Source organism: Vipera ursinii (assembly GCF_947247035.1).
Source record: "Vipera ursinii genome assembly, chromosome: 2".
NCBI classification, from domain to species: Eukaryota; Metazoa; Chordata; class Lepidosauria; order Squamata; family Viperidae; genus Vipera; species Vipera ursinii.
The window spans coordinates 128,633,421-128,653,474 of NC_139513.1; the positions used below are offsets into that span (position 1 = coordinate 128,633,421).

Consider the following 20,054-nt stretch of genomic DNA (forward strand, 5'->3'; position numbering starts at 1 on the left):
GGAGGGAGGAAATCATCGCAGGGACAATAATATGAAACCAAGTCTAAGACTTTTTCACTTGGATTTTATTTTAGTGAGCAATTACTATGGGCCCCAACAGGCTACCACTGGGAGAGTAAATATTCAGGGTTAGGAATATGGATAATGGGAATACTCATGAACTGTTCTTGCTTTGCTGAATGAAAGGCATATATCCGGCCTGTTTCTGGCTTCTACGTCTTCAAATGATACCATACTGTGCCAGTTCATGGAGCTCCAGGTGGCTGAAAGCTTCCCAGGGACAGATCACAGTGATATCTGAAAGAGAGGAGAGGCCACATCAATTCAACCCTTATTGCTTCTTGCCAGCATTAGCATTCTGATGTTTGAAAGCTTGTCAGATGTTTGAAAAATCAGACAATGGAATGGAATCATAATCAGTCTTTGAGTCCTTTGGAATGGTATTGAGAGCTACAGTCATTGCCATCTGACCTAAATATCAGTGCAGATATTACATACGTATGGCAATTCATTACTTCCATATTCCATATTCAAAAGGATAGAGGATCAAATGGGTTACAGCAGTTATCGCCAGCCAAATAAATAAAGACATTTTAGAAAGCAGACAGACTAATCTGGACCTCTTGAAGACACAGATTTTGTTCATGTGCATTGAAGCTTAATGTGTAATCGTGGCTCATGGGTTGTGTGAATCCATTGAATTTTGGTTCATTTACTAACAGTGCTTACGTGACACATTGCTTATTGGGTAGCATAAAACCAACTGCAAACAAAGTGCTTTTATAGGCATTTATGAGAGGAAAACAATAACAGAGGTATTTTTGGAATAGGATGATAGCCATGGAGATGCTTAAAGTATTCCTAGGTCTATACAATGCTTTGGATCCAGCCTCCAAAAAGATACTTAAGGATGCAAAAGCACAAACACAGCACTTGCGACAAGGTGCTCAGAGAGGTGCTACTTTCACATTCTCACACAGGCTAAAACAGCTTTTGGTGTACTGTTTGTCTCTACCTGTTGCTGCAAAATACAAATCATACTTCAGCATGATGTTTGGCCCCTTTACACTGATACAGATAAAAAGTTGGATAAAAAGAAAAGACGTGGCACATGCAGCTTAGTGCTGCTAGGCTTCATCCAGCTGGATCTTCTGTGCTAGGTGCATACATCCTCTCTGCCAAGACTCACGGCTCTCTGATAACCAAGTGTAAAAGCATCTCAGATACTTTTTGAATTTCTGCCTCTGAAGCTGTTTACTTCCCTGTAGGGTGATTCTTCCCTAATGTCCCCCCAGAAGCCAAATGCTGTGCAAGAACCACTTGCAGTTGGATAAATATGATGCTCCTGTTTCAATCCTGCATGAAAAAAAATCCTGAGGGGAAAATATGAGGACACCCATGAAAGCAATCTGGCTGTAACTGTCCTTTTTGCACCTGCTGGTCTGGAAATGCTACCAATAATCATATAAATCAGCTAAGAGGAGTTGGTGGAATGGTGTCGGCTCTGCCCAGAACTGCCTACTAGGTAGTGATTCCCTGTTTTTTGGAGCATGTTTTAGAGTTGATGCTTCCTAAGACAAATAGGTAAATATCTATTGTGGATTATATTCTTTTTATGCAACCTGTCCAGAGAATGCTTGTTATAAAAAAAAAGAACAGAAATATAATTTCAAAAATATAGTCAGAGATTAAAATTATAGGAACAAGGAATTCACAGTTTACTGAAGGTGTGGTAAACTATCCAGGAGGCTGATGAAATTTAGGCAAAGGAAGCAAGCCCCTAACAGTAGAAATGTTTCAATATGAATTGTGACATTGCCCAAAATATCCTATCTGTGGCTAAAACAGCTGGACCTGCCCATAGCAGAGCCAAGAAGGATAAATTGCAAGGAACCTGCAGAAGCCTGATTTTCTCAAATCAGCACTTCAGTTAATGTAATCCATCGATCCTTCATACCTGTTCCCAAGCCTTCCATACCAGGAATGTCATCACCAAACCTGCAAAAGAAAAAGAAACTTGTTTTCCTAAAAAATTGGCTTCCATGCATGATCACTTTGTGGAACTATTACCTCTTTATTCAGTTGCACGTAGGTTGGGTGATTAAGAAAAGTGTTTGTTTTTGACAGAAGAAAATGATAGAAATAATGTAAGGAAGTTCAGGAATTGGTCTGCAGCCAGGCTGATTAGGGACACACTCACACAAATATCTAACCAATATGTACAGGTAGTCCTTAAATTACAACTACAATTTTCTTGCCACATTTGTTAAGTGGATCACTGAAGTTGTTACGTTAATAACTGTAGGAGATGAACAGGCCAAGCCCAAGGTAGGGGTTAAACACATCATAAGTCATGAGTCACTGCACACCCGCATGAGATCTAAGTCCAGCCCACCTTGAATACCTTTCTTATCTCACGCTCATTTCTCTTGACCATTAGTTAGTCAGATTCTTGTAGAGAGCTTAAGGTTGCAATAAATGTTTATACTCATTTGAACTGCCTGAATCTCCTGATTTCCCTAGCTCTTGACAATAATATGGCTATTAAGTGAATCTGGCTTCCCCATTGACTTTGCTTGTCAGAAGGTCTCAAAAAGTGATCACATGACCTGGGACACTGCAACTGTTATAAATAAGAGTCAGCTACCAGGCATCTGAAATTTGATCACGTGATCATGGGGATGCTGCAACGGTCATGTGAAAAATGGTCCTGAGTCATTTTTTCCCAGTGCTGTTGTAACTTCCAATGGTCACTAAATGAATGGTTGTAAGTTGAGACTACTTGTCTACTATACAGACCAAGATACCTCCTATGGCCAATATTGATGGAGGGATTTGAAAAGAATTCCAGAAGCCATGTCCTGCAGGCTCCCCCTGCTATGTTGTTTCCAGCCCAATGGAATTTTGGAAAGAAATTACATGAAAGAATTTAAAATTCTGTCCATTAGCCGAATAACTCTTTGGAAATGAAACAGAAAAGGATCAAATTGGATATGACAAGAGAAGCCAACCAAATACAGGTAGGTCTTCCTTAATGGCCACAAGTAAAGAAAGAGATTAGCTGATGGAAAGGGCTCCAAGAGCCAAGGTTGCCTACCCCTGTGGTCAAAGCTGCCCAACCTGAGTTCCAGCCCCATCTGGCTCTTAAAAGAGCCAAGGTTGCCTATCCCTGAGAAAGTGAACTCCCTTCTTTTTGCAAAATAACACTTTGTATCTCACCCTTGAACACCTTTCTTTGGTGGCTTGCTCTTGAACTGCCTGGTTTGCCTCTGTTTGAATTTGGGGGGGCCTTTCCTGGGAGTGACAGGCCCCCCAGTCACCCTGGTAGCAGATCTGAATTCTGGTTTTGGAACTTCACGGCTCATGGCAGGGATGGAAGAATGTCTATTTTTAACAGAAGCCCTCCTGATTCGGGTGGCTTAATCTGTTAGATAGAAAAGAAACATGAAAAAAAATTAGAGTCTATCGTTACATGCAGTTGAAATATGTCGCCTCTGTTTGCGTCTCTTCGAGGAACATATTGTTAGAAGGCAAATCCACTTGAGCATTAGAAAATGTTTCTGAACAGTGAGAGCAAGTCAACTGAGAGGTGATGCATGTCATTCATTCATCCATTAAATGTGTTGAAGGACAAGCTAAGCAACTATCCATCGGGAATGTTTTAAATTGGATTCCTGTGCTAATCAGAGAGTTAGAATCAGGGACCTCAATGGACCCTTGCAGGTCTATGATTCTGAAGACCTGGACAATGGAAATCAACAGCATACCATATGTGTGAACCCAGCCATGCACTAAGGTTACGTAATGAAATAACGATTGATTGCATAAACTCTCCTCATCCTCCCCACTCCATTGGATCTGTCCCTGTGAGAGGCGATTACAGGTGATTTACTGACTGTCCTTTGCTTTAATTATGTGACTAGGAAGGTTCACTGTACATTCTTGGGTTGGGGTCTATCTATGCAACCCTGATGCTGAAGTCCTGTTTCTTCTGAAAACACTAAATTTCAGAGCCAATTTAAAAAAACACAAGCTGGTATAAAGAAAATATCTGGTTTCTTTTCTTGACACTGCTAAGACCTGGTTTGCTCCAACGTTTTCCTGTTGCCTCGTGATCACCTAATGCTTTCTGTTTCCATATCCATCACTGGAAATGAGTGTGAGGGGAACAACATGATAAGATACTAGAAGAATATTTCACCAGAGTCCTATGCTAAACTTGTTGCCTATAATTGTGCAGAGTGTCCACTTGTCAGGCACAATACAGCAGTAGTGGTGGTGAGGGCTATTGGGCATCATTCTGGAGGAAGACTGGATTTAATGAACCCCTGCATTGGCTTTGGTGCAGAGACACATCCACAACAGATCCACTGGTTTGACTTTGTGCAATTCTGCACAGGTTATATTGGCTACCGTCCAGATAGAACAATGGGATAAAACAACATTAATCTCATCCAGGGTGACACTTCTCAGGTTCACATTCAAATCCCTGAAAAGATGCTAATCTGATTAGAGTGCTCCACCCACAAAGTAGTTTTAGGCTCATTCCCTGGATGGAAAAGGACTTTCTTCATTTGTTTCATCAGTTGTTGTTGTAAGGGATCTTGGAGGTCATCTAGTCCAACCCCTGCTCAAGCAGGAAACCCTGTACCATTTCAGACAAATGGCTGTCCAATCTCTTCTTAAAAATTTTCAGTGTTGGAGCATTCACAGCTTCTGGAGGCAGGTTGTTCCACTGATTAATTGTTCCAACTGTCAGGAAATTTCTCCTTAGTTCTAAGTTGCTTCTCTCTTTGCTTAGTTTCCATCCCTTGCTTCTTGTCCTGCCTTCAGGGGCTTTGGAGAATAGCTTGACTACCTCTTCTTTGTGGCAACCCCTGAGATATTGGAACACTGCTATCATGTCACCCGTCGTCCTTCTCTAATGAAGACATACCCAATTCCAGCAACTGTTCCTTATATGTTTTAGCCTCCAGTCCCCTAATCATCTTTGTTGCTCTTCTCTCTATTCATTTTCTCAGAGCTGCTCTATCACCCATCTTGATAAATTTAGCCCTGCAAGAGCAATGTTACCTTTTGAGAGTAAAATGTTATGGATTCCACATGGATTCCACAATTCGTCTGGCAATTAAATTCAGAAGAATTTGCCTTTCACTCCCTCCTCCCCAGGACATTTTCCATGGACTAAGAACACACACACACACACACGTGTGTGTGTGTGTGTTCTTAGTCCATGGAATATATATACCTGCAATGCAATCTACCTGCAATGCACAACCTTTGCAAAAGCTCACATTTTCACTTTTTTCTTGGAAACTTTGTAACATTTTTCAAACCTAGCTGTTTTTCTCATGAATATAACCAATCTCCACTATTTTAATTATCCTTTGTGTATACCAAGATGCTGTTCTCATGCTACCAAAAGCTGTAGAAGATTTGATAGCTGATTCCAATTCTTCCATGGAACTTCAGTCTCATTTGCATTTTGACTTGCATTTATTCCCATTTAAATATGCATAACACATTCATGCTCATTATCCTAGGAGAAAAATTAGATTAAAATGGTGAGTTACCCAAACCGGCGTTGTTTAAAAACCACCCCCATGCGTCTCTTCCTTGCAGATGGATATCACTTTCCAGGAATACAGCCACAACTAGCTCCAGATGAACATAACAGCTGGAAAGTGGGTGGAATAAATTGACTGGTTTCTAAAAACTGATACAAACTTTCTGTTACTTACCAGATGTGAAAGATGCACCCACTCAAATCCCTGTCGCAAGTCTTAATGATAGCCAGTCTATATGACTCAGCCTAACTGTAGTTGGTTAAAGCTTGTTCTGGAGGCTTCTGAGGTGTTACAATGTATTATATTCCTCATAATAGGTTTATGACTCCTGTTTTTAATCCAGTTATCATCCTTCGTTTATAGATACATTGTTTACAGCTTGTATGCTTAGGTCAGGGAGAGGAATTAATCCTACAAATGGTCACTGATTTACACACACAAATGGAACTGGAACTTCTGTCACTAAGTGATACCGTGGTTAAGTGAGTTGCACACAATTTTATGACCGTTTTGCCATGGGTTGTTAAGTGAATGCAGCTTCCCCCATTGAAGCTTCCTGGGAAGGAGGCAAGTGACAATCCTGTGACCCACCACTTGCGGCAACTATCATAAATACATACCCGTTGCCAAGCACCAAAATTTTAAGCACTTGACCCCCAGTGATGCTGCGACATTTGTACGTGTGAGGACCAGTTATGAGCCCCTTTTAGCATGGTCGTTAAACAGTCGTTAAGCAAATGGTTGTAAGTCGAGGATGACTTGCATATTTTGTATAACATTGTATAATTCTATTAATTTTGATTTATTTAAATATTACATTAAATATTTTAAAATATTTTAAATGATATTACAAGGACAGGTTTTAAACATCCGCCTCTATTGAGTTTAGAGACAAAAGCTGCCTGACCCGCTTTCATTTTCTAGCACCATAAATGAATCCATGGCCATTTTTTCTGTAGCCTGAAGATTTCAGAGAAAGCAGCTAGGAAGGGAGATAACAGAGTTACTGTTATTCTGGCAAACAGAGAAAACTGCAAGGACAGCTTGTTTCTCTACACATGAACAGCAGGTAAGACAAACCAATTAAAAATGCCTAAATTCCAGCCATTCAACTATATTCTGAAAGGGGGCTCAGAGATTTTGCAAATGAGAATAGTTAGTTTGACCTTGACAAACTATTCTGGTTAGAAGGAACCATTATCATTGCTAAGATTGCCAGCTTATCAAATTGATCTTTTGAACAAATTGAAACAGGTGAAGTTAATTTTCTGCTAATTTTTATTTTTATCTGACTATTACTCTTTAAAGCCTTCAAGGCAGAAATCTGGGGGATTATTTATTTATTTTTTTGGTTAGAGCAAGTGATAACCATTGATAGCAAGAACTCATCTCCCTCCTTTGCTTTACAATCAAGGACACGAGCTTTGGGTTTTGTTCTTTGTCTATGAAAAGCCAACAGATGCCCTGTCTGTAACTTACTCATTCAAAACAGTATGGTATGCTTGGCTTAACCAGGGTGTACGGAGTCAATCACCATTGATTAGACTCCTACAGCAATTTGGATATAAGTCATGATCTACCAATGGATGTGTTCAGATCCATCCCATAACAAGATCTTCTTCTAGTCCTTCTGAAAAGCAAGAAACAAGTTGTCTTGAAAACTATAGCAAAGGTAGTTGACAGCTAACATCTTCCAAAGTTATTTTCCACTGATGACCCTTTATGGAAAAATGTAGAGGACAATGTAAACCATTCAATTCTTTCACCCATGACTAATACTGACAATAGAATGGGCGTAAGGACTTCATAAATAAAAGTCATGACTGCCTGACTGTGGCTAATCAGGCAGTAACCATGAATAAAGTATGTCCCTGCTATCCTGCACCGGATGACACAGCAATCCTGTAACACGATCTTATTATAAATACTACGGGGGAAAGAAAACAAAAGCACTAGATAAAAACAAACTTAGAGTGTAGTGTACATTAATTCATAGTTCTGCAGTCACTTCAGTTCAGTTCCATGTTCAGCTGCTAAGCTCACCAGATGAGCTTAATTTAATTACTCTCAGACTAATCTTCCCAACATAACTACGTTTGTGATTCACCAGTGTGTTTAATCACGATTTACTGATTAAATGGATGGAATATGCTAAATGCTTAAGACTCTGTCTGTCTGTCTGTCTGTCTATCTAGGTCAGGGGTCTTCAAACTTGGCCCTTTTATGACTTGTGGACTTCAACTCCCAGAATTCCTCAGCCAGGCATGCTGGCTGAGGAATTCTGGGAGTTGAAGTCCACAAGTCATAAAAGGGCCAAGTTTGAAGATCTCTGATCTAGGTGATTATATTACTTTGTTTATATATACACTGAGAGCTTACGTACCAGAGACAAATTCCTTGTATGTCCAATCACACTTGGCCAATATGCTACTCTACTCTACTGTCTATTCAATCATAGCTTTCCATCTCACCAAAAGTGGCATACAACAAAGTGCGCTGGATCCACAAACTGTACTTAGCAAAAACCAGATACCACATTATCACTTAATGTGGATGTACAAACTTTGTCTATATACAGTGTGGAGGTCTTATTAACTTGGAGAAAAGGCACCATGTACAGGAAATTGCTCTATAAAGCGCCATTGCATTAATACATTAAAATGAAAATCAAGGTTTATTAAGGAGAGTCGTGTGCAGATGATGGAATTCTGTACAGTGTGTCCCTAAGTAAAAGTATACAGAGGATATCTGCATTCAGACATGACAGCAGGCCATCTGGAAGTAGTCTATAATGTGTGCACCTGTGAATCAGTATTGAGTTCTTTGTGATTGCCTGGAGTAGTCCCTGCATTTTTCTTGGCAAGGATTTTCAAAACTGGTTTGCCAAAGCCTCCTTCCTAAGGCTAAGAGAAATACTGGCTGGACCATGGTCATCCTGCTAGCTTTGTGCCCAAGGCAGGGTTAGAATTCACACCCTCCTGGTTTCTAGCCTGGTGCTTTAATTCCTATACTAAATTGATTCATAGATATAGTGGAGTGTCTTGAGGGACGACAAGAGACAGTAGGCACGGTCCAAAAAGAACTTGTTTATTGGGCAGAGGTCCCGGGCGAGGCACCGCCGGGAATCCCCCGTATTTATAGTCAACAGCAACATTAACAACTTTGTTTAGAACCAATAAACAGGCGGGGTTCTCTCGCTTAACAATAACACCCAATAGGGAAGAGACCGGCTAAGGTAGGCGCGGCTGACAGCGGGTTGTTGCTGGGGCCAGCTGGCAGCTTTGACAGCTCCGGCTGGACTGCGCATGTGCGGTTAAGCTCAGTTTGACAGCTGTCATTGTACTGCGCCTGAGCGTCAGTTGACAGCTGTCAGAATCGGCCGGTTTGACAGCTGTCATTGTACTGGGCATGCGCGGCAGTTTGACAGCTGTCAGAATCGGCCGCTTGCCGCGTTAATGGGGGGGAAACGCCGCGGCAGCCTTTTGACGGCTGTCAACGTCTGCCGGGGATTCCTTATATGTGAGGGGAATGTGTGTGTGTGCTGAGTACATAACACCCCTTTCCCCCCTCCCCCTGGAAGTTCAGCTTGGGTCGGCTTCGCTGTTTCTGCTGCCGGCCCATTCGTAATCAGCCAAGTACGAAGGGGTTTTCCGCGGTCTGGTGGAGCGGCGAAGACTTGTGCTGGGCTGGCTTGTGCTGGGCTGGTCCTCCCTTCCCTCAGCGGGGGAAGTTTCGGGGCTTGGAGGTTGGGGGCTGTCGGCGACGTCTGGGTCATGCGTTGCAGGGCTAGGTGGCCTTTGTGGCGCCGCTGGGGGAATTAAAACGCTTGGCTGAGTTTGGGGAATGTGGTTTTGTAGCACCCGCGGTCTTAGTTGGTCGGCGTGACGTCTGATAAGCCTTCCGTCTCCTAAGTCGATGAGATAGGAGACTGGGCCAGTATGGTTGGAGATCACGCCTTGTAGCCACTTGTCGCCGGCCCCGAAGTTGTTTGCCCAGATGAGCTGGCCAGGAGGGAAGATTTTGACAGTTGGTGCGCGGATTGGTTCGGCGGCTGCCCTGTCGGGGTGCAAACGGTCCAGTTTGGTGACCAGGCGGCGCCCCCAACGGAGCTCAGCCGGAGACTTGCTGGTGGTGGAGCAAGGCGTGGAGTGTTGGGCCAGGAGGTATTTCGCCAGTCTGCAGTGCCAGTCGCCGGAAATGATTTTCTTTAGGGCTTCTTTAGTCGCCTTCACCATGGCCTCTGCGAGACCGTTCGTGGAGGGGTGAAAGGGCGCGGAGGTGGCGTGCCTAATCAAGTTGGCCCTGGTGAAAATCTGGAAGTCATGAGAGGTAAATTGGGGGCCGTTGTCGGATACAATGACATCAGGCAACCCGTGGGTGGCAAATACCCTCCTCAATCCCCTGATTGTGGCTGCTGAGGTTGTGCTAGCTACAGGGATGACCTCGAGCCATTTGGAAAAGCTATCGACTATTATAAGAAAATTTTGCCCCTGGAAGGGGCCGGCATAATCAATATGAACCCTGGACCAGGGGTTCTTAGTCACCTCCCACTTATGGACAGGGGCGTGTGGGAGGGGTGGCCTGGTCTGCTGGCACATGTAGCAGGTAGCTACAAAGTTTTCTATGTCTGCATCGAGCCCTGGCCACCATAGGTAGCTGCGGGCGAGAGATTTCATTTTGACCACGCCGGGGTGACCGTCGTGGAGGGAGGTTAGAGCTTGTTGTCTGTGCGGGGTGGGTATGATGACACGGCTGCCCCAGAGGATGCAACCGAGGTGGGCTGACAGTTCATGGCGCCTTAGGAAGTAAGGCTGAAATTCTGGACCCGGGGAGGTGGATTGCCAGCCGGTTAAGACCCAAGTTAAAACCCTTCCCAGGAGTTTGTACTTGCTGGTTGCAGCAGCTATTTCTTTTGCAGATACGGGGCGGTCCGGCAGTTCCTGGATAGCCAGGATTTGGCCGGCTGGTGCGGGGTCTGGGTCGAAGTTGGGCAGGGGCAGTCTGCTAAGGCCGTCTGCATGACCCATTTCCTTGCCTGGTTTGTGTTCGATTTTAAAGGAGTACGCTGCTAGGAACGTGGTCCAGCGAAGCATTCTAGGGGATAAAATTTGCGGGGTCAATTTGTCCCAGGTGAAGAGCCCTAGCAGGGGTTTGTGGTCGGTAAAAATTGTGAAGTGCCGACCGTATAAGTAATCGTGAAATTTCTTCACGCTCGCCACTAATGCTAGGGTCTCCTTGTCAATTTGCGCGTAATTGCGCTCGGCTTTGGATAAGGTCCTGGAGTAGTATGCAATGGGGGATTGAGTTCCATCGCTGTGGAGGTGGCTGAGGACTGCGCCTATGCCATAGGGTGAGGCGTCGCAAGCGACGCATAGGGGCATTTTCTCCTTGTAATGGGTGACAGTAGATTTGCTTGAAAGGAGCTGTTTCAATTTGTTAAAACTGTCGTCGTGGGCTTGGGACCAGAGCCACTGGGCTCCTTTGTCTAATAGCCTGTGGAGAGGCTCTGCTATTGTAGCTTTGTGGGGGAGGAAGGCATGATAAAAGTTTATGAGACCCAGAAAGGCTTGTAGTTCTGCCTTATTTTTGGGTGGTGGGGCTGCCCTGATGGCTTTGACTTTAGAATCCGTGGGGTGGATTCCGTTGGCGTCAATTTTGTAACCCAAAAATTCAGTGGAGGGGACCCCTATGGAGCACTTTTCTTTCTTTAATTTGAGGCCGGCGGTGTGGAATCTTTGAAGCACCTCTCGCAGCCTGTCAGCCAATATTTCCTCGGATTCCCCCGCGATGAGCACGTCATCGAAGTAGGGGCAGACCCCGGGGATTCCTTTGAGAGTTCGCTCCATGGTTTCCTGGAATATTCCAGGTGCCACAGCAATTCCGAACTGCAGGCGGTTCACCCTGAACGCTCCGCGGTGGGTGACTATGGTCTGGGCATTGGCCGTTTGCTCTGAGACTGGCAGCTGCAAAAATGCATGGGCCAAGTCTAGTTTGGCGAAAATAGTGCCTGCCTGAATGGAGGAGAGCACGTCCCTGACGGCTGGGACTGGGTAGGCGTGGGGGTTTAAAGCACGATTAAGGGTGGCTTTATAGTCCGCGCAGAGGCGGACCTCCCCATTAGGCTTGACAGGGGTGACTATGGGGGTTTCCCAAGTGCCCCCTTCCGTGGTTTCTATGACTCCCAGTCCGATTAGCCTGTCGAGCTCTGCTTCTATTTTTGATTTGAGAGCGAAAGGGACTCTTCTTGCCTTAATTCTGATAGGCAGAACCTCTGGGTTTAGTTTTAGATCTATGGGGGGGGGCGTTGAATTTTCCCAGCATTCCGTCAAAGACGTCTGTGTATTGTTGGCAGACGGCTTGTAATTGGTGGGGCTGAGAGTGATTAACGCCAATAATTTTTATCCCCAGGGGTCCGAACCAGTCAAGGCCAATGAGGCTGGCTCGTTTGCCTGCTGCGATTTGGGCTGTGAGTTCCCCCTGGAATTGGTGGTAGTTAATGGAGAGCTTGGTTTCCCCTTTTAATTTGATAGGGGCGCCCTGGAAATCGGCTAGAAGAATTTTCGAGGGGGTAATTGTGAATCGGCGTCTGCACTGATGGCTTTGACTTTAGAATCCGTGGGGTGGATTCCGTTGGCGTCAATTTTGTAACCCAAAAATTCAGTGGAGGGGACCCCTATGGAGCACTTTTCTTTAATTTGAGGCCAGCGGTGTGGAATCTTTGAAGCACCTCTCGCAGCCTGTCAGCCAATATTTCCTTGGATTCCCCCGCGATGAGCACGTCATCGAAGTAGGGGCAGACCCCGGGGATTCCTTTGAGAGTTCGCTCCATGGTTTCCTGGAATATTCCAGGTGCCACAGCGATTCCGAACTGCAGGCGGTTCACCCTGAACGCTCCGCGGTGGGTGACTATGGTCTGGGCATTGGCCGTTTGCTCTGAGACTGGCAGCTGCAAAAATGCATGGGCCAAGTCTAGTTTGGCGAAAATAGTGCCTGCCTGAATGGAGGAGAGCACGTCCCTGACGGCTGGGACTGGGTAGGCGTGGGGGTTTAAAGCACGATTAAGGGTGGCTTTATAGTCCGCGCAGAGGCGGACCTCCCCATTAGGCTTGACAGGGGTGACTATGGGGGTTTCCCAAGTGCCCCCTTCCGTGGTTTCTATGACTCCCAGTCCGATTAGCCTGTCGAGCTCTGCTTCTATTTTTGATTTGAGAGCGAAAGGGACTCTTCTTGCCTTAATTCTGATAGGCAGAACCTCTGGGTTTAGTTTTAGATCTATGGGGGGGCCGTTGAATTTTCCCAGCATTCCGTCAAAGACGTCTGCGTATTGTTGGCAGACGGCTTGTAATTGGTGGGGCTGAGAGTGATTAACGCCAATAATTTTTATCCCCAGGGGTTCGAACCAGTCAAGGCCAATGAGGCTGGCTCGTTTGCCTGCTGCGATTTGGGCTGTGAGTTCCCCCTGGAATTGGTGGTAGTTAACGGAGAGCTTGGTTTCCCCTTTTAATTTGATAGGGGCGCCCTGGAAATCGGCTAGAAGAATTTTCGAGAGGGTAATTGTGAATCGGCGTCTGCACTGGCGCGCGATTCCTTGTAAAGTGTCCCAGGAAAGAATGGAGACTGAGGACCCTGAGTCCACCTCCATCTCACAAGGGATTCCCTGTATCCGGACCTGAATCTTAACTTTGGGGCGGATATAGCTGGTGGTTAAGGGCCCCTGGTCCATGCTAGTGGTCATGACAGATGACCAAAGGGTCTCCCCTGGCAATTTGGGGGGGGAATATTACCTTCCGGGGCGGCCTCCAGGTCGTGAAGGGTCTCGTGGCCGGTGCTGCGGCAGGCGGAGCGAATATGGCCGGTTTTGCCGCAGCCATGGCACTTGGCATTGCGGAATTTGCATGATGCCCTGGCATGGTTGCCACCGCAGCTGGCGCACTTGGGGCGGTTGGTGGTCTCCTTTGAGCCTCCGGCCAGCCGATCTGGTCTTTTGTCACCCTCGCGGCGAGCTTGGGGGTTGGCAGGTCTCGGACGGATGGCGTCCACTTCGATGTTTTGCTCGGCTGTTCCCGGGTCGGAATTTCTAGGGCTGTCATGGTGGACTGACCCTGTGAAGGGGTTTCCCGCTGGCAGCGCGTCTTCCCGATGGCTATCTTCGTACGCCATGATTTCAATCGTTAACTCGGCCAGGTCCATCGTCGGCTTAGTGACGAGTTTCTTCTGAAGCTTCAGATTCCTCAGACCGACGATGACCTGGTCCCGTATGCGGTCTTCGAGGTCTGGGAAACCTTGGGCATGTCAGAAATTCTCTGACATGCCCAAGGTTGGCCATACTGTCTGGTCCACGGGTCTGCTTGGGGTGGTGTAGGTGGAGGGCTCTCCCGAACCAGCGAGTGACTTCAGCGGTGTCAGCTGGTGGGACAGCTTCCCTCCTTCACTTGTGGCTATCCCACCTTCGTCGCCAGGTGGAGTGTCTTGAGGGACGACAAGAGACAGTAGGCACGGTCCAAAAAGAACTTGTTTATTGGGTAGAGGTCCCGGGCGAGGCACCGCCGGGAATCCCCCGTATTTATAGTCAACAGCAACATTAACAACTTTGTTTAGAACCAATAAACAGGCGGGCTTCTCCCGCCTAACAATAACACCCAATAGGGAAGAGACCGGCTAAGGTAGGCACGGCTGACAGCGGTTTGTTGCTGGGGCCAGCTGGCAGCTTTGACAGCTCCGGCTGGACTGCGCATGTGTGGTTAAGCTCAGTTTGACAGCTGTCATTGTACTGCGCCTGCGCGTCAGTTGACAGCTGTCAGAATCGGCCGGTTTGACAGCTGTCATTGTACTGCGCATGCGCGGCAGTTTGACAGCTGTCAGAATCGGCCGCTTGCCGCGTTAATGGGGGGAAACGCCGCGGCAGCCTTTTGACGGCTGTCAACAGCTGCCGGGGATTCCTTATAGTTTGTGAGGGGAATGTGTGTGTGTGCTGAGTACATAACATATAGTGTACATGATCATTATTACTCACCTAAAATATTCGTAACATTATAAGTGCTATGAAGATATGAAAAACAAGCCTACTCCTGTTTTCTGCCTCTAATAGAAATGATGGAAAAGGGGAAAGAGAATGGGATAATAAATTCTTCCCTAGATCAGGGGTCTTCACACTTGGCCCTTTTATGACTTGTGGACTTCAACTCCCGGAATTCCTCAGCCAGGCACGCTGGCTGAGGAATTCTGGGAGTTGAAGTCCACAAGTCATAAAAGGGCCAAATTTGAACACCCCTGCTCTAGATGATAGATGAGGCCAGATTGGCTCCTCACTGGCCAATCAACCAGCTGGCTGTGGTAGTCTTCAAGCTAGGTAGAGGTACAGCTCTACAATGGTATTTAGAGTCATGGTAAATTGCAAAGTTCAGACTATAGTTTCCTTCAGTTCTACAGTATCATACCTGCTGGCAGATGGAGCAGATATTTCTTTTTACCACAGAGTAGCAATGTAAGCATTTTATAGCTATTCGGAGTGACTTAAGAGTTAGCCCAGGAGCTTTTGCATTTCAGCAAGCTGATGGGGAAAGGAGATTAATGGATCCTAAAGGAGCTATCCAGTGCCGTAATCTGAAGGCAAAGCTACACTAACAAACGTAAAAGTAGGTCTGGTCAATATATAAATAAATCTCCGGGAACATCTTGTATGTCTGGTTTAGACATGATGCAAGACCATAATGGGGCCTGTTTATTTTTAGCTTAGCATAATGTATGAACTCAACCTTTAAGGGTTAGGGTTATCTATGAACACATTATAGCTTGTTCAGCAACCACACTGAAAAGGATACTGGTTCACTGCGGAGAGTGATCCTAGTTTTCTACTAAAAGATGTTGCTATTGAAATTTGGCACATATTTATGTGACACAGAAGGGATCTATTTGTTCCTAGCTGTCCATTTAAATCAGAACTCCTTTGCTGCAATGCCAACCATGAGATCAGTATGACATTCTGAAAACATGTGAAGCACAAACCCAGTTTATGAAAATAGCAGGTCATACCAAATAATATCCCTCTGGTTCAAGGAGATTAAATTTTAAAAGAAGTCAGTAATACAATAATAGACGTGCGATCATTAGAACTCTTTATATAAAATAAAACACATCATCTCTTGCAGAAGGAACCATAAATAATTAGCCTTTTGCTCTTCAAAGTCTTGTATAGTCTGAAACCATATAATAAATGTGCATCAGGTCAAAGATATCAATCTTTCTTTATACGGAACTTGATTTCCATCTTCAGGAACATTTTAATATTTTCATCCTCTATATGTTTCTCCACAGCAGCCAAGGCCTGCTCGCCACTATCCTTGTAGTATTTCAGAAGTTCTTCTGCATAAGCAATCCAGACACAATTGTGGCATCCACTCATACAACACGTTGTGGGAGGGACAAGTGTTAGCGGGGTGGTAAAACAGTTCCCCGAAGAAGCAGTTTCCTTCTTGGAGCAAGACTTATCCTCCAGGGAAGCAGCCTTTTGGGTGCCACTGCTGCTCTCTGCATCTGCACAGAAGCGATGCTGTCCACTGCTTAGTAGGGCTGCAGAGCGCCACCCTATATTTACTAACCTCCCATGGCAGGATCTTTTCAGCAGGACCAGCGTTGTTGTATCACTAGCCTCAGGGCCCCAAAACAGATTTATACATTTCTGGTAAGAACAAAAACAAAATTAAACCCCCATACGTCTATATCCCTTTTCCCTCTTATTTCCAGGACATCCAACCCATCTTCGAAAATCAAACCAAAGCTGCGACCTACAGGATTTCACTTATTTATCCAGACAATATGTCATGCCTACAAGAACTGGATTACATTCCACCTGTGAGTTGTGATTCAGTACGTAAGCTTCAGCATTTCACTCTCTTGACGATGCTCTGAAAACAAAAACCAACCAAGTTCTGGTGAGATCCAGACTCTTCTTTCTGATGGGTGACTTTTTACACAGAAGGCTGAAAACTATGCATTTAAGTAGATTCAGATTTGAAAACATTTTGTCCTGGTATGATAAAGTTGGCTTTGGAATGAATTGTTAAATGGATACGATAAGCAATGTATAGTATCGAGAATGCTAGTATTTATTCCAGAATATATTCTGAGTAGTATTTTCTTCAATATGGATTTTAATGCATATTAAAGTCTAGTTCAGAAAAAGCTCTTATGGCCTCATTTTATGTGCCAATCACTTTCTCCCAGCCCAACCCACCTCACAGGGTTGTTGCTGTGGGGAAAACAGGAAGAAGGAGATGTGTTGGATATGATGGCCACCTTGAGTTATTTATAAACATAATAAATGTGGGATATAAATAAAACAAATTGGGCTGGTGGATGCAGCTGAGACGATACTATTGGTACCTTAATCCAGTATTTTTTTTCTCTACAAAGGCCAAATTTATTTTATTTTATTTTATTTTATTATTTTATTTTATTTTATTTTATCTGGAAGGCAAAACTGTTGTCCCTCTCCTGGCTCCTGGTATATGGTACTTAACAGCTTCCCATTCTGATCCTAGAGAGAGTAAACAGTCATTCTAACTAGTAACACCCAGTGATATCTGTATCTTCCACAAACTTGCCCAACCCTCTTCAGATGTGAATTAAACTGGCAGTTCACCACATCCTGTGGCAGAAAATTTCATGTAAGTATATATAACAAATAATTAAATTAAGGGCATATCTAAAGAGAGATAGGGAATGGAACCAATTCATATAGTTGTTATTACTACCAAAGTCTTAAGCACTGAAAAATCAAAACCCAAAAGAAAATAAGTCAAGGATGCCAAAATAATTTGCCTAATGTTTTGGTTTGTCGTAATATTGTCTCTCTGTGTGTGGATTTGGGATTTTTTTTCTTATGCACCAATGCAATTGTTATTTATTTATTTATTTATTTTATTAGATTTATATACCGCCCTTTCCCGAAGGACTCAGGGCGGTTTACAGGGTATTTAAAACAACCAGTACAAAAGTTAAAAACAAATTTAAAACGATTAAATCATCCCTAAAATTAAAAACCCCAGTTAAAAATTCTCAGCCTGGGCCAGAGAGCTCAAAGAGCCAGGTCTTCAGGTCCCGGTGAAATGTGCGAAGGTCGGGGGCAGTCCTAAGCTCCACGGGCAACTGGTTCCAGAGGGCAGGCGCACCCACAGAGAAGGCCCTTCCCCTGGGTGTTATCCGCCGACAGTCTTTTATCGGCGGCACCCTGAGAAGACCCTCCCTGTGGGAGCGCACTGGACGAAGGGAGCTTGATGCTGGCAGCAGGTGTTCCCTCAGATATCCCGGACCCAAGCCATTCAGGGCTTTATAGGTCATCACCAGCATTTAAATTAATATATACCCTAAAATTAATCTTAGTTTATATTAAAGTCCCATTTCTCCTTATTTCTGTTGTCTAAGAAGGCAACTATGAAATAATTGCCAGCTTTACAGTTTCATAAAATCGCTTACTGAATACTGAACATTTCTTTCTCAATCCTGTAACTATGATAGCATGTAGCTTCCAATCTGATGTGTCCAGATAGCTCAAGTGATTAGAGTACAAATCCCTTACTACTGCCTGAGTTGGCTGAGACTGACAAGAATTAACATCCAATACATTAGGAAGGCATCTGGTTGCCTAATCCTATTCCAGAAGGGAGCCAGGAAGTAGCTTGTTTTTGGCACTCTTTGTGGTTATGATACCAAGATAATTCCTCTTTGCTGAACATCCAGCACTGATAAAGAATCTTGGAAGAACTTGGAAACATGATCATTATTTTAGTACTCTACTGAATTCTAATGAAGATGCTAACTTCAAAGGACCTTAGAAATGATTTTTAAACAAGAATTTAAAGGAGAGTTTGAGGCGGGATAATCCTTCAACATTAGGGCTGCTTTACAGCACTTTTTGATCCTCGGGCTGGTAAGCTGAAGACAACTTGACTCCTTTCCAAATAAACATAGTCAAGATCAGACATTTAAATCATAATAGTGGTCGAAACAGAAGAAAACTAATGAGCTTGTTTAATTGAAAATGTACCATTGGGGGCTTATTTGGTAAACAAGCAACCCGCGCTTAGCGTTTTGTGTGAACGTTGCTAAACTGTGATTTTACCCCCTAAATCTCCCGGCTAAAGTTCTCACCTGACCCACTTCTGACGTACCAAAAGTACCCGCTAACCCGCGACGGCAGCAAAAAAACCCCGAATGCAACATCTTCTCCGGACGCCTTTAGGCAACTACGGTCTCTTTCTCCGCCTGCCGGGAGTGACGTCTCCCTTGCCCAATAGCAATCACGATTCTGCCCTAACTTCCGATAGGAGTTGCGAGCTCCACCAATCGGAGAGCGCTGATGGACAGGGAAATTAGCCGGGCACCCCCCCCTGGAAGTAGGCGGGGAATAGAGTGCGTACGCAATGGAAGACTGAACTGGGAAGCTACTGCAGCACGTGGGTCTATTTGTCAGGAAGAAGCGATGGGCAAAAGGGAGAAGAAAGTTGCTGTGGCTTCTGCTGCTCCGCGGAAAGGGCTTCTCCTCGGTGGTAGGTCTGTATCTATCCAGTGAGGGGTTTTTTGTGTGTGCAGTTTAAAGCGCTTTGCTTACTGTGTCAGTGACAGATAAAACAATCCTGTAGGGTTGACCAGTTTTATTACCATCTTCACTCAGTTATCACTCAATCGTAACAGCAGCTTGTTTAAGGCTGCCTAGTGAATGTAGAACAGAGGTCTTCAAACTCGGCCCTTTTATGACTCATGGACTTCAACTCCCAGAATTTCTCAGCCAGGCATGCTGGCTGAGGAATTCTGGGAGTTGAAGTCCATGAGTCATAAAAGGGCCGAGTTTGAAGACCCCTGATGTAGAACTAATTGGGATTTTGACTGGCTACTGCTTGATTCCGCACATGTATTCTTTGCTGCGGCTCCACTCTCTCTTGGCCCAATCCACCTCACAGAGTTGTTGTTAGGAAAATTGGAGGCAGGAATATTAGATAAGTGATGTCCGGGATATTTGAGGGAACACCTGCTGCCAGCATCAAGTTCCCTTCGTCTAGTGCGCTCCCGCAGGGAGGGTCTTCTCAGGGTGCTGCCCTGCCGGCGGATAACACCCAGGGGTAGGGCCTTCTCAGTGGGTGCGCCTGCCCTCTGGAACCAGCTGCCTGTGGAGCTTAGGACTGCCCCTGACCTCTGTTCATTTCTCCGGGACCTGAAGACCTGGCTCTTCGAGCTCTCTGGCCCAGGCTGAGAATTTTAATTTTAATTGGGGTTTTTAATTTTTTGTCAGGGATTGATTTAATCTTTTTTTAATTGTTTTTAACTTTTGTATTGTTTTTTGTTTTAAATACCCCGTAAACCGCCCTGAGTCCTTCGGGAAAGGGCGGTATATAAATCCAATAAAATAAATAAATAAATAAAATAAAAATAAAAGTTGGATGAAAATGTAATAATGATATCTGCAAAAAATACCCTTTGCCTGTATGGAAG

At 44.8% G+C, this 20,054-nt stretch overlaps 2 protein-coding genes across 8 annotated transcripts in view; one reads left to right on the forward strand and one right to left on the reverse strand.

The window, feature by feature from the left end:
- Positions 1-63: 63 nt before the first annotated feature.
- Positions 64-18,845, reverse strand: PDE6G (phosphodiesterase 6G). 5 transcript variants are annotated; one of them, XM_083351408.1, is made up of 4 exons: positions 18,737-18,812; positions 3,220-3,424; positions 1,958-1,998; positions 64-297 (listed from the first exon to the last, which is right to left on the reverse strand). In XM_083351408.1, the coding sequence occupies exons 2-4, from the start codon at positions 3,363-3,365 to the stop codon at positions 221-223; spliced, it is 264 nt and encodes an 87-aa protein (XP_083207534.1). In that variant the 5' UTR covers positions 3,366-3,424; positions 18,737-18,812; the 3' UTR covers positions 64-220. The 5 variants fall into 5 exon arrangements, 3 of the variants coding, with proteins under 3 accessions (XP_083207534.1, XP_083207535.1, XP_083207533.1); XM_083351409.1 differs by having other exon boundaries at positions 18,717-18,806; XM_083351407.1 differs by lacking the exons at positions 64-297; positions 1,958-1,998; positions 3,220-3,424 and adding an exon at positions 15,662-16,245 and having other exon boundaries at positions 18,717-18,814.
- CCDC137 (coiled-coil domain containing 137) overlaps positions 18,811-20,054 on the forward strand; it is a 47,028-nt gene continuing 45,784 nt past the window's right edge. For all 3 annotated transcript variants that reach the window (XR_014491033.1, XM_083351405.1, XM_083351406.1), the window contains exon 1: positions 18,811-19,118. Coding sequence is in view for 2 of the 3 variants with exons in the window: in XM_083351405.1 (XP_083207531.1) it covers positions 18,925-19,118 (194 nt within the window). In the remaining variant the exon portion in view is untranslated. The remainder of the gene's footprint in view (positions 19,119-20,054) is intronic.

Coding starts and splice junctions, on each gene's coding strand:
- PDE6G (XM_083351407.1), bottom strand. CDS start 18,788: ATGTTGCATTCGGGGTTTTTTTGCTGCCGTCGCGGGTTAGCGGGTACT. Junction 16,246..18,716: donor GTACGTCAGAAGTGGGTCAG/GTGAGAACTTTA, acceptor TGTTCTTACCAG/AAATGTATAAATCTGTTTTG.